The 14,096-nt window shown below is 44.5% G+C and overlaps 1 protein-coding gene across 1 annotated transcript in view; it reads left to right on the top strand.

Moving 5' to 3' along the window:
- Nucleotides 1-14,096, top strand: part of LOC135810260 (leucine-rich repeat-containing protein 15-like) — a 342,979-nt gene that overhangs the window by 267,877 nt on the left and 61,006 nt on the right. Inside the window, exons 16-18 of the mRNA XM_065323740.1 lie at nucleotides 1,348-1,419; nucleotides 6,488-6,559; nucleotides 10,884-10,955. Of these exons, the coding sequence (XP_065179812.1) occupies nucleotides 1,348-1,419; nucleotides 6,488-6,559; nucleotides 10,884-10,955 (216 nt within the window). The remainder of the gene's footprint in view (nucleotides 1-1,347; nucleotides 1,420-6,487; nucleotides 6,560-10,883; nucleotides 10,956-14,096) is intronic.

Below are 14,096 nucleotides of genomic sequence, written 5' to 3'. Positions count from 1 at the left end.
CCGTGAAGATGTGACTGCATGCCCGTCCTCCTCTGCGTGTGTAGGACACGGGCCAGCTGAGAACAGCATAAAAGATGGTGAAAGACCCACACGTAAACCACCGAAACTGACAAAGGATCTGTCGGCGTCGGAAAGGGTGACGAGAAGCCAAGTGAAAATACGGACTGATGAGGACGAACGTACAACGACAACGGAAATGACAACAACAGTCAATATTCGAAAACGTGGTAGACCGCGAAAACTAACCTCAATATCGGACACCGGACAAGTTGGAGTAAGAAGCTCAATAGAAATCCGCAATGGAGGAGACGTAACGGAAAGGACACCGGGTATCGCGCACCCAACGGTTGTTGTCAAGAAACGTGGAAGGCCGCGGAAACGCGAAGAGACAGATAGTGGTGATGCCACGAAGAGGCGAGATGACGGGACATTGGAGGAGACAACACCCAATGGAGCTAAGAATCGCACTTCGTCAATCAAGCAACATCTGTCAGCCCGTACCAATTGTCGTGAGTTGTACAGTGATAATGTTTTCTCAATATTGTCACGTGGTAGATGTGCGTTACATTTGGCTGTGTTAGAAGCTTTGTATATCCGTAAGTTAGATCCTGAACTTTGCGTACAGAAAGAAAATGTGTTGTCGCTACAATTGTTTGGTGTTACTCCTCGTCGAGGTGGTAACAATGTAACTTAATTTGCTCACTATGTTGTTGTCACTATTATTATTTTCCTTCGAGTTTTGTGTCGTGCTAAACTTGATAATTTTCCACCTTGTCACGAGTGTTGTTATCTAATTATCTTTACGCTATATAAGTTTTAGTCTTTCCAGCTTGAGCCATTCCCTGTATAATCCTTGATGAGAAGGGACCGAAAATGTTCGGATACTTATGACAAGTGCCTTATTATGACTGTATGTGTGTTTGCGTGGATATTTGCAACCCATAACTTACCTTCGTTTTAAAGTATTATCCGCCTCCGACCTCTTTAAAAAAAAAATAATAATAATAATAATAATTATTATTATTATTATACCCTAGACTCGGTGTTTTGCGCACTACCCGGAACTAAGCTAAAACAACATTGTCTTTGTGCTTTGTCGTTTGTAGATGGTTGAACAATAATCGGATACTTATGACAAGTGCCTTATTATGACTGTATGGGTGTTTGTGTGGATATTTGCAACCCATAACTTACCTTCGTTTTAAAGTATTATCCGCCTCCGACCTCTTTTAAAAAATAATAATAATAATAATTATTATTATTATTATTATACCCTAGACTCGGTGTTTTGCGCACTACCCGGAACTAAGCAAGAACAACATTGTCTTTGTGCTTTGTCGTTTGTAGATGGTTGAACAATAATCAGATCCAGACTTTAAGTGACGGTGTGTTCTCTGGTCTACCAAACCTCCAAGCACTGTAAGTATTATCAATTGCACCACTGAATGCAGAGAAACAGTTGTATAACTTAATAATGCAATGAATATAACTAAATGCGCACTCATATCACAACCATGGGGACGAATCATGTATTCCAGAACGTTTTCTTGTCACAATTATCAATGGAATTCGTGACTAAAGAGAATGATGAAACTACAATAGGATTTATACACTTGCAGTGGAACAGCGAGGATACAAGCATAGTAAGAAAAATAGCACAAACCTAGGAACAGTTTGCACAGGTAATAAACTATAGGTGAGGTGAGAAATGATAGGAAATTCAGCAAGTGCAGTGTGACAATGGACATGCATGTGTAAGTGTGTGTGAGTGCGAATTTACTGGAATAGCGTAAGTGCGGTGACATTTTCTTTTTGTTTACAAAGATTTGGATCACGAATGCGAATGTAGACTGCTTCTAGAACTTTTAACTGCTTGAAACTACTTGCAGAACGAACAACACTGAACCAAGAATCATCATAACTTTCACGACACACGGGGTTAGACAACAAATGCAATTTAATTGCCGATGTATTCTTCTTCTTCTCACCGCCTCCGCCTTCACTTGGTTTCTGACCGCCACCGTCCTTCACACCATCTGCACCATCATCGTCATCATCGTCACCGTCCTCTTCATCATCGCTGCCACCTTCACCTGTCGTCGGCTCTCCCAGCAACTGACCACCGGGTTCATCATCGTCACTGCACACGTCGCTTCCACACTCCTCCTCCAGCTGCCGTCGCGTTCTCTTCCTGACCGGTCTTCCCTTGCCATTGCCAAACGCCTGACAGTCGTCAACTCTTCCGCTGGCATCATCCATATCCGGAGAGTTTCGATGCATCTTTCCAGTCACCTCTGCAAACCGAGCTGCCGCCAGCCGTTTGCTCCTTCTCAGCTTTGGTGAGTTGCGGTTGTCTGCGTCCGGCGTTCCGGTACTCGCTGATAATGAAGATAAGACACAGTGTTCGTCTTTGTTTACATTAATGTTTGTTCCCAATTTCTGCGTGCTGTGTTGGTTTTTCCGAGACACCGTTTGACAAGAAAACGTTCTGGAATACATGATTCGTCCCCATGGTTGTGATATGAGTGCGCATTTAGTTATATTCATTGCATTATTAAGATAGTTGTATAACTGTGTGTATATAGAGTACTGCTGGATACGTGATGTACAAACCTCTAATATCTTTGAGTATTATTATCTGCTTCACTGGATTGAAGGGAACAGTTGTTAACACTAAGATCACCAGCTATTTATAGTACGAATTAGTGGTTGCGACTTCGGCGATGATTTGTAAGAAAGGGTTTGCTCCCCACACCGGAGCGAATAGCGCGAGCTCCGGTGTGGGGAGCAAACCCTTTCTTAGCTTTTTATAGCATGCAAATATAGCGTATATCAGAAAAGCATACGCATAATTATAAAACATGACATAACAGTGTATACAGTAAAAACCGCACACAGCGCATATAGCGTATGCCATGCAGCAAGCCTTAGCGGTACGGCGGAGTCGAGATACAACATTGCAAAGAATACAGTGCCATAGACGCGAAGGCCTTTCCCACTTGAGAACTGGTGGTTTATAAAACTCCTTCTGCGACCTCATCATTTGTTGTTATAATAAAAAGTGAGACACAATCAAGAGTTGCCACAGACATCACATGTCCTTGCCCAATACGGAACAAGAACAACTTATGTGCGCTTTCAATACCATAGTACTGTCAATACATGAAGTTATAACTCAATTTCAAATTTGGACTTAACGGAGAACATGAAGTTATTACTCACTTTATTGTCCTAACAGCAAAGTCGATACATGAAAGATCCACGATGGGAAAGAAGAAGGACTGGCATCATCATTAAACTTTGAGAAGAATAACCCTCCGATTATCTAGAGCGGATTGACAATGTAATTCAAAATGGCATAGATAAACAAACAGTTTCCTTCGTGACTGATCAATAATGCCCTTGAAAGGTGTGCTAAACATACCTTCGCTGTTGAAAAGGAATGTTGACATCAGTGTCTGATGTCATAATATAATTATGTAGAGTCCAGTGTCTGATGTCTTATATGGTCTAATAGTAATAGTATAGGAACTGTTTGGCATACAAGAATCCGTACGCAGACTTATGACTGTTAGCATGGCTCAGTGGAAGGTTGACCGTTGGAACGGCATCAACACCTTGAGATCGGCGGTCATTCAGCATGGGATTTTCCAGGGGGACTCCATATCCCACTGCTGTTCGTCATCTGTCTCATACGAGTGATCCGTTCAGCTCTAAACGGCCACATCATCACAGCCACCAACACCTGGGCTGCGGCTTTGATATGGTATAGTGCTGGTATATTGGCGTGGACGCAGGACGAGTTGAAGTCTGCTGACCGAAGAACGCGCAAGCTTATGACTATGCATGGAGCTCTCGATCCACGCGCTGTTGTAGCCCGTAAGTACGTCATTCGCAAGGAGAGTGTACGTGGTTTGCAAAGTATCCATGATGTTGTCACCATGGAGAAAAGCAATTTGCAGCGTTATGTGCTTCAGTCAGATGCGGAACTCATGAAGCTTGCTGCACCCATACTGTGGCCACATCTGGTTATCCCACTGGACACCTCACAGGTGGTGAAGTGCGGCTTCAAAAAGAACATCTCTTGGCGTGGACCCAGAAACCCTGACATGGGTAGTTTGTCCGGCAAACAGAACAACTGACCAACGAGAACACCTGGAGTTGGCTGAAAAAGGCTGGTCCCAAGAAGATCATGGCTGGCCTCAAGAAGATCACAGAGAGCCTGATCATCGCGACACTATACCAGGCCTTGGCAACTAACCTGCTCAAGCCCCAAATCTTCCATCACAGCGGAAGCCACCTGTCTCGAATATGTGGGAAGGCAAGCGAGTCGGTTGCCCATATCCTATGTAAGTGTGCAAAGCTCGCTGGACGGGATTACTTGGAGCGTCATAATCGGCTGGCATCTGCGTGTGCATGGGATACCTTCTGAATACGAGTACTACAAGCACCACTGTGATCGGTCCAAGAGCATCATGCACACGCGGATAACGAGCCTGAAGCTAGACATACTTCATCTCTCCGCAGGACCAAAAGATCAAGATTCTGTGGGATTTCACCATCTGGTGCGATCGCTTCATTGAGCACCGAAGGCTTGATTTTGTTCTGCTTGATTTGAAACAAACTCCCATTAAAGTCACATTTTTGTCTGATACAGAATGTTTCTGAACGCTCCATTACGCTCCATTGAGTCACCTCGAATGTCCCGTTCCTTCTTCTTGAAATATTCACGGTGCCCACTCGCGCTTCGAACTCTGCACAGCACTTTCAAGACCTGATCAGCCTAGCCTGCAAGATCTGCACTGGCAGGCGCGGGTACCGACTGATCGAACTGCACTGCAGAGTCGAACCGTGCTGACGGCAGACCTGCAGTTTATGCCGTCGAAGGTTTTTTTTATTGTTGTTGAGCCATTCAGGGATTTTGAGAGAAATCCATGGAATCTGCATGTCTTGTCAAGGTATAGAGATTTTGGTGGTTGGCAAGTATGGATTTGTATTCGCTTTATTACTGCTCGTTATTTGTGATTTCTTTGTGTCTTTCCTGTTGTCTTTTCGTTTGACCTTTGTTTTCTATTCTCCTTCTGCGCCTTCGTCATTTGTTGTTACAATAAAAAGAATGGAGACACACTCAAGAGTTTGCGTTGCTGTGTGGTGGGGACCAGGGGGAGAACAACACTATTTCCATCTTACTAAGTCCCTATCCAAATAGTAAAGGGACGTCCGACTACAGCCGACAATCACAGGCGATACGCAAAAAAGAAAGAGCATGAAGAACGAGTGAGTTCAGATTCTACACAGAGAGGTTGCATCTAGCTGAGCCGTAACTAGCGAGAGATTGAAAGAAATGTAGACGATGTCCAGATGTCCAGAGTAGTAACTGGGCACCGTCAAAAGGTCCACCCCTCGTCGTTGGATGAAAAGGGTTACGTGCATGAGATACTCAGACGGCAGCGCACAGTGAATGGAGCAACAAATTCATCCTACATGTTCAGAACTGCATTACAGTGGATATTGTTAAATCATGTATCCCTCTATAACTTTCAAATAGTCTGAAGTTTGCCGAAGCGAAGAAAGAAGATGATTTGGCCTTTAGATTTCTAATTGAAGCCATGAGGCATTCGCCCATTGCGGATAATTATCTAAACTTGTGACAATGACAGATTCTGTTCGAAAAGCATTGACATTTCCAGAACCTTTAAACGTTATGGCACGCACTTCCTTTATTTCTGCTCCATTCTTTCATCAATATAACAAAAAAGGGAGGGGGTGTCAACATAAAGAAACATTTATTAAACGAACCATAAAGAAGACTGAGGATTTTTGTACCTTTTCTTACGCCATGATCAGCCAAAGACTATGAATCCCTTGGGAAGTCCAAGTTTAGGTATACTGTCATATTCAGTTCTCACGCAATTAGTAACAATTCAAGCAGGTATAGAGTTCATTCTTCGGCGGCCCGTTATTTATCTGCATTGTCAAACAATGCAACATTAGAAATTAACAGTGGTGTATGTGAACTGTGTGTCTGCAGTGTTAAACAATGCATCGTTAGAAAATCAATTGTGTTTACTTAGCTCTGCAACTAACCTCTTGCTTATCATTTTGTTGCAAACACTGCTTATCCATGCCGGTTCCTTTCTTTCTTCTTCTCCGCTTCTCCATTCTTTGCCTTGGTTGGCTAACTCACTCTCTATTTGTATTGGCCGGTGTTCTCACTGTGCTATGAGATGCTGTAATAAATAAATAAATCAATAAATAACAATAGAGGAAAAATGCCGGAGACTATATTTACAGTGGTGTATGTGAACTGTGCAACCTAACCAAGTTGCATACGAATCATGTTGTGGTTAGGAGTCTAGGTTATTTCTGAAATCAAGGTCATGATTCGGCCTTTTAGATAACAACTACAATATTCTAGACTCGGTGTTTTGTGCACTACCCGGAACATAGCAAGAGCAACATTGCCTTCGTGCTTTGTCGTTTGTAGATATTTGGACAATAATCAGATCCAGAATTTTAATGACGGTGTGTTCTCTGGTCTAACAAACCTCCGACTACTGTAAGTATTTTCAATTGCACCACTGAACGCAGAGAATAGCAATTATACCTGTGTGTATATAGAGTAAAGTAGCAATGAAAAATATCAATTGTGCACTCATAACCATGTATAAACAATTAAAATGAAACACTTCCAGATCGTTTTCATGTGACAATCATCAGTGGAACATCGTCACATAGTAAGAATCACTAAAACAACCAGTTATATAGCCATTTTACGACTGTTGTCTCCTCGTCGGTATATAGAGTACTGCTGGATACGTGATGAACAAACCTCTAATATCTGTGAGTATTATTATCTGCTGCACTGGATTGAAGGGAACAGTTGTTAACACTAAGATCACCAGCTATTTATAGTACGAATTAGTGGTTGCGACTTCGGCGATGATTTGTAAGAAAGGGTTTGCTCCCCACACTGGAGCGAATAGCGCGAGCTCCGGTGTGGGGAGCAAACCCTTTCTTAGCTATTTATAGCATGCAAATATAGCGTATATCAAGAAAGCATACGCATATAAAACATGACCTAACAGTGTATAGAGTAAAAACCGCACACAGCGCATATAGCGTATGCCATGCAGCAAACCTTAGCGGTACGGCGGAGTCGAGATATAACATTGCAAAGAATACAGTGCCATAGACGCGAAGGCCTTTCCCACTTGAGAACTGGTGGTTTGTAAAACTCCTTCTGCGACCTCATCATTTGTTGTTATAATAAGAAGTGAGACACAATCAAGAGTTGCCACAGACATCACATGTCCTTGCCCAATACAGAACAAGAACACTCTCGTTTGCGCTTGCAATACAATAGTACTGTCAATACATGAAGTTATTACTCAATTTAGAATTTTGACTTAGCGGAGAACATGAAGTTATTACTCACTTTATTGTCCTAACAGCAAAGTCGATACCTGAAAGGTCCACGATGGGAAAGAAGAAGGACTGGCATCATCATTAAACTTTGAGAAGAATAATCCCACCGATTATCTAGAGCAGATTGACAATGTAATTCGAAATGGCATAGATAAACAGACAGTTTCCTTCGTGACTGATCAATAATGCCCTTGAAAGGTGTGCTAAACATACCTTCGCTGTTGAAAAGGAATGTTGACATAATGTGGCAAGTGTCCACCTTTTGGTCGTGCGATCCTTTGGTTATGTCAAGTAGCATGGAACAGAACCGTAGTCGAGATTCATGCAGTAGTTAACTCCACTCTTTGTGACATTGAATATGGCCGGCGTGGAACCATGACATTTGGCGATAGTCCTAATGCTGCGAAATTCCGTTCGACTATCATTTCCGCACGTTGTTGTATTTGGGTCTTTTGTCGTAGAGTCCAGTGTCTGATGTCATAATATAATTATGTAGAGTCCAGTGTCTGATGTCTTATATGGTCTAATAGTAATAGTATAGGAACTGTTTGGCATACAAGAATCCGTACGCAGACTTATGACTGTTAGCATGGCTCAGTGGAAGGTTGACCGTTGGAACGGCATCAAAACCTTGAGATCGGCGGCCATTCAGCATGGGATTTTCCAAGGGGATTCCATATCCCCACTGCTGTTCGTCATCTGCCTCATACGACTGCTCCGTTCAGCTCTAAACGGCCACAACATCATCACAGCCATCAACACCTGGGCTGCGGCTTTGATATGGTATAGTGCTGGTATATTGGCGTGGACGCAGGACGAGTTGAAATCTGCTGACCAAAGAACGCGCAAGCTTATGACTATGCATGGAGCTCTCGATCCACGCGGTGATGTAGCCCGTAAGTACGTCAATCGCAAGGAGGGTGGACGTGGTTTGCAAAGTATCCATGATGTTGTCACCATGGAGAAAAGCAATTTGCAGCGTTATGGGCTTCAGTCAGATGCGGAACTCATGAAGCTTGCTGCACCCATTCTGTGGCCACAACTGGTTGCCCCACTGGACACCTCACAGGTGGTGAAGTGCGGCTTCAAAAAGAGCATCTCTTGGCATGGACCCAGAAACCCTGGCATGGGTAGTTTGTCCGGCAAACAGAACAACTGACCAACGAGAATACCTGGAGTTGGCTGAAAAAGGCTGGTCCCAAGAAGATCATGGCTGGCCTCAAGAAGATCACAGAGAGCCTGATCATCGCGACACTATACCAGGCCTTGGCAACTAACCTGCTCAAGCCCCAAATCTTCCATCACAGCGGAAGCCGCCTGTCTCGAATATGTGGGAAGGCAAGCGAGTCGGTTGCCCATATCCTATGCGAGTGTTCAAAGCTCGCTGGACGGGATTACTTGGAGCGTCATAATCGGCTGGCCTCTGCGTGTACATGGGATACCTTCTGAATACGAGTACTACAAGCACCACTGGGATCGGTCCAAGAGCATCATGCACCCGCGGGTAACGTGCCTGAAGCTAGACATACTTCATCTCTCCGCAGGACCAAAAGATCAAGATTCTGTGGGATTTCACCATCTGGTGCGATCGCTTCATTGGGCACCGAAGGCTTGATTTTGTTCTGCTTGATTTGAAACAAACTCCCATTAAAGTCACATTTTTGTCTGAACAAGAATGTTCCTGAACGCTCCATTACGCTCCATTGATTCACCTCGAATGTCCCGTTCCTTCTTCTTGAAATATTTACGGTGCCCACTCGCACTTCGAACTGTGCACGGCACTTTTAAGACCTGATCAGCCTAGCCTGCAAGATCTGCACTGGCAGGCGTGGGTGCCGACTGATCGAACTGCACTGCAGAGTCGAACCGTGCTGACTGCAGACCTGCAGTTTATGCCGTCGAAGGTTTTTTTATTGTTTTTGAGCCATTCAGGGATTTTGAGAGAAATCCATGGATTCTGCATGTTTTGTCAAGGTATAGAGATTTTGGTGGTTGGCCAGTATGGATTTGTATTCGCTTTATTACTGCTCGTTATTTGTGATTTCTTTGTGGCTTTCCTGTTGTCTTTTCGTTTGACCTTTGTTTTCCATTCTCCTTCTGCGCCTTCGTCATTTGTTGTTATAATAAAAAGAATGGAGACACACTCAAGAGTTTGCGTTGCTGTGTGGTGGGGACCAGGGGGAGAACAACACTATTTCTATCTTACTAAGTCCCTATCCAAATAGCAAAGGGACGTCCGACTACAGCCGACAATCACAGGTGATACGCAAAAAAAGAAAGAGCATGAAGAACGAGTTCGTTGGATTGGATTTGGATTGGATTTTTATTTATAGTGGTGACTATAACAGACAATTGCCTAATAACATTAGACCCACTCGAGGGAAAGATGCAAAAAAACATGAATGCGTTCAGATCCTACACAGAGAGGTTGCATCTACTGAGCTGAGCCGTAACTAGCGAGAGTTTGAAAGAAATGTAGACGATGTCCAGATGTCCAGAGTTGTAACTGGGCACCATCAAAAGGTCAAACTCTCGTCGTTGGATGAAAAGGGTTACGTGCATGAGATACTCAGACGGCAGCGCACAGTAAATGGAGCAACAAATTCTTCCTACATGTTCAGAACTGCATTACAGTGGATAATGTTAAATCATGTATCCCTCTATAACTTTCAAATGTTCTGAAGTTTTCGGAAGCGCAGAACGAAGATGATTTGGCCTTTAGATTTCTAATTGAAGCCATGAGGCATTCGCCCATTGCGGATAATTATCTAAACTTGTGACAGTGACAGATTCTGTTCGAAAAGCATTGACATTTCCAGAACCTTCAAACGTTATGGCACGCACTTCCTTTTTTCTGCTCCATTTCTTCACCAATATAACAAAAAAGGTGGGGGGGGGTGTCAACATAACCAAACATTAATTAAACGAACCATAAAGAAGACTGAGGATTTTTGTACCTTTTCTAGCAACATCATCAGTCAAAGACTATGAATCCCTTGGGAAGTCCCAGTTTAGGTATACTGTCATATTCAGTTCTCACGCAATTTGTAACAATTCAAGCCAGTATATTTTCATTCTTCGGCGGCCCGTTATTTATCTGCATTGTCAAACAATGCAACATTAGAAATCAACAGTGGTGTATGTGAACTGTGTGTCTGCAGTGTCAAACAATGCATCGTTCGAATATCAATTGTGTTTACTTAGCTTTGCAACTAACCTCTTGCTCGACAATAGAGGAAAATGCCGGAGACTATATTTACAGTGGTGTATGTGAGCTGCGCAACCTAACCAAGTTGCATACGAATCATGTTGTGGTTCGGAGTCTAGGTTATTTCTGAAAACAAGGTCATGATTCGGCGTTTTAGATTAGAATTTCAATATCCTAGACTCGGTGTTTTGTTCACTACCCGGAACTATGCAAGAACAACATTGTCCTTGTGGCTTGTCGTTTGTAGATATTTGTACAATAATCAGATCCAGAATTTAAGTGACGGTGTGTTCACTGGTCTGCCAAACCTCCAAACACTGTAAGTGTTCTCAACTGCACCACTGAACGCAGAGAATAGAAATTATACCTGTGTGTATATAGAGAACTGCTGGAAACATGATGAACAAACCTCTAATATCTGTGAGTATTATTATCTGCTGCACTGGATTGAAGGGAACAGTTGTAGATGCTTTGTGTAAAGCGCTTGTTGCGTATCGTTTTTATTAGAAAGAAAGACGTTTAATGGCTCAATGTTGTTGTGGTCCTTTGGTATATTTTGTTTTATTTTGCGCTCTCCTTTTCCCCCAGTTGGACTGTTTTGGTTTCACATCCAGTTTGTGCATGCACCATGGAACGGTTACATCATTGTCATGCGTTTTGTTTTGTTTTGTTTGCGTGCATGCTCATGTGCTGCCATGATTTTTGTCTTTTTCTTCAGTTTCCAGTTCCCCTTGTTGTGTCTGGTCTTCTTCGTTTGCCCGTTGCCCGTCTCCGTCTGTCGAATATTTAAATTATGTAAAACTTTAGTTCAGTTTTGTTGTTGTGTATGGTGGGTCGGATAGGCAGGGAGGCTGGGCGCCTGACGCCTGGCAATATATGCGGGAGCACAAAAGTGCTTTATCATTCTAGTGACCCCTGAACGTCTCACAGCTCGTCTTCTTTTTCCAAAATCCCATTGCTACATCACTGCTCTTGTCTATCATTATTTACGCAAAACAACCGGTTTGGACAATCGACTCGCCATGATGCTCCTCTCAGTCACAACCCTTGTAATTCTACATAGTGTCATAGTTCCTTCTGCACACTAGTAGGGGTAATCGGATTATGCTCGGAAATGACCAGATTATGCTGTAGGGGATGCTCGCAGGATGCTCGAGAAAACAGCTAATTATGCTTTTACGTGCTTCACCAAAAAGACCAAAAACAAAACAGATGACGATAATGAAAAAAGGACTCAGAAGAAAAAAAGGATTCAGACCAAAAATATATAAAATATAACAAATTATTCCAAATCGACAAGAAGCGCTATGTACATGTATGGTCCTTCAATAACAGGTGTGTATCTAACAGCCTCATTGGGAATATGCCCTCTTTTCGGATAACCCACATTATGGTATCATAATTATACGTGTGGAGAAAGAGGCGCACTATTCCACTTCAAAAAAGCTACTGGTGTCCAATGCTTTTGACATCTCGAGGCCAAGGACTTGGCGATCCCACACGAAGTGGGTGGCTTTAGCTGAAATCCAGCGCTGTGTCCACACCACATTGGCAGTGCTATGGCCAGGCCTGAAACCAAACAAAGTCAGTGTTACCAAGTGCCCTCTACCACCATGCGTATTGCCCAGTGCCATTTTGCAGAATTTTTCAGAGTTTTCCGTACTCGTTTTTCATCATCGAATGGCAGGAACACCAGGGCAGACGCACTCGAGCCGCCCAGAGACAAAGGCACGCGGCAGATACTAGTAGTCAGTCCCAGCTAGCTCAAAGCATAACAAGGCGGGTGGAAACATCCCGCTACACCAAGCCGGCTCGTGATAGCGAGCCGGCAGTAGACCTCACGGCATCACCCCGGGCCAAACGCAAAGTGTTTTACGTTGGCAACGTGCAGCCACACTGCTCCGCATCATCAATTGCTGAATGGTGCTCTGCCCGAGGAGTGCAGATTCAGGAAGGTGTCATATTTGCATCCAAGCACTTCAGAACTGCCTACGCACGGGTGACCGTCGAGGCAGCTGATGAGAACACAGTCGGTGACAAAGGGTTCTGGCCGGATGCTCTTTCGCACACGGTTAGGCCCTGGCGTTTTGCCGCGGACAGTTTTGACACCAGCAATGCCAACCAGGCAAACAACGTCCTCTCCTCAGGCTCAGCATGATGGCGCGACCACAGCTGAATCCACTGGCTCGGCCCTACTTCCCCCCTTGCCAGGGTAAACTGACCTTGCTTTCCGTAAATTGCCGCTCAATCGTTAACAAATCTGCCGAACTGTCTGTCATTGCTGATTTCAACAAACCTGATGTCATCTGTCTAAATGAAACATGGCTAAATCCAAGCATAGCGCTCACCATCTCCGGTTATACCACATTTCGTCGCGACCGACCACCTCATGATAACAAATCCGGTACGGCAACCAGAGGATATGGTGGAGTTGCGATTCTTGTCCGGCAAAATCGCTTCGGAAGAGTCCAAGTTCGCGACGACCTTGCTCGTCCGACCTGTGAATCCGTATGGGTTGAGCTTCACCCAATCTTAGGCTCCCCGACACCCATCCTCGTCTGCTGTACCTACCGTCCGCCCTCAGTCAAAACCACGGAAATAGACCACTTCTGTGATATGCTAGCTAGTGCTTTGGTAACCGTTCCCATGTCATCGTACCATGTCATAATGGCTGGGGACTTCAACAGTAAGCACAAACGGTGGTGCCCATCGGATTTAACGTGTCCTGCTGGGGCGGCACTTTTTCGCACCCTTACCTGCTTCGGTTTGGATCAGCTGGTGCAGAGTCCAACGCACACAACATCTTCCGGAACACAGTCATGTCTAGACCTTGTCTTCACGAACCAACCCCTGCTGGCGACGGACGTTCACACAGCTTGCGCTCTTGGCTCCTCGGACCATCTCATGGTTTCATGCCAGTTCGCCGTCTCATTGCCCTCGGATCCAGACCTGCCACTTCCTTCTCGCAAACCGTTCCCATATCGCTTCCGTCGAGTTCCCTCTCAGTGCTGGGACTCTATGAACGCTGATTTCTCCTGCCACGACTGGTCGTTTCTGCAACCAGAAGGCTCTCCAACTGTTGACGCCGCGGTAGATCACTTTGCAGCCGTCCTTGAACGAGGGTTCCAACAGCACCTCTCTAACTTTGCTATCGGCTACAACAACCGGAAACATTCCAACCCAACATCCTCGACATCTAGTCCCCCATGGATGACACGGTCCCTCGTATCTGAAGTGAAGCGCAAGCGTGATCTTTTCAGCATCTACAAGAAATTCCCAACGCCGGTTAACCGGGAGGCTTACCGAGTTCAACGCAACTTCGTCAAGCACCTTTCTCGTACCTCACACCGCTCCTTTCTAAACTCTCTTTCTGCAACACTCTCCTCCCCCGATCGCCCATCACTCCACCAATTCATTCGCAACCAGTGCCGCGGGACCTCCCGCGCGCCAATCCAGTACC

This window comes from Sycon ciliatum, chromosome 2 (assembly GCF_964019385.1).
Source record: "Sycon ciliatum chromosome 2, ocSycCili1.1, whole genome shotgun sequence".
Taxonomy (NCBI): domain Eukaryota; kingdom Metazoa; phylum Porifera; class Calcarea; order Leucosolenida; family Sycettidae; genus Sycon; species Sycon ciliatum.
This window is presented reverse-complemented; position numbering and strand designations above follow the sequence as displayed.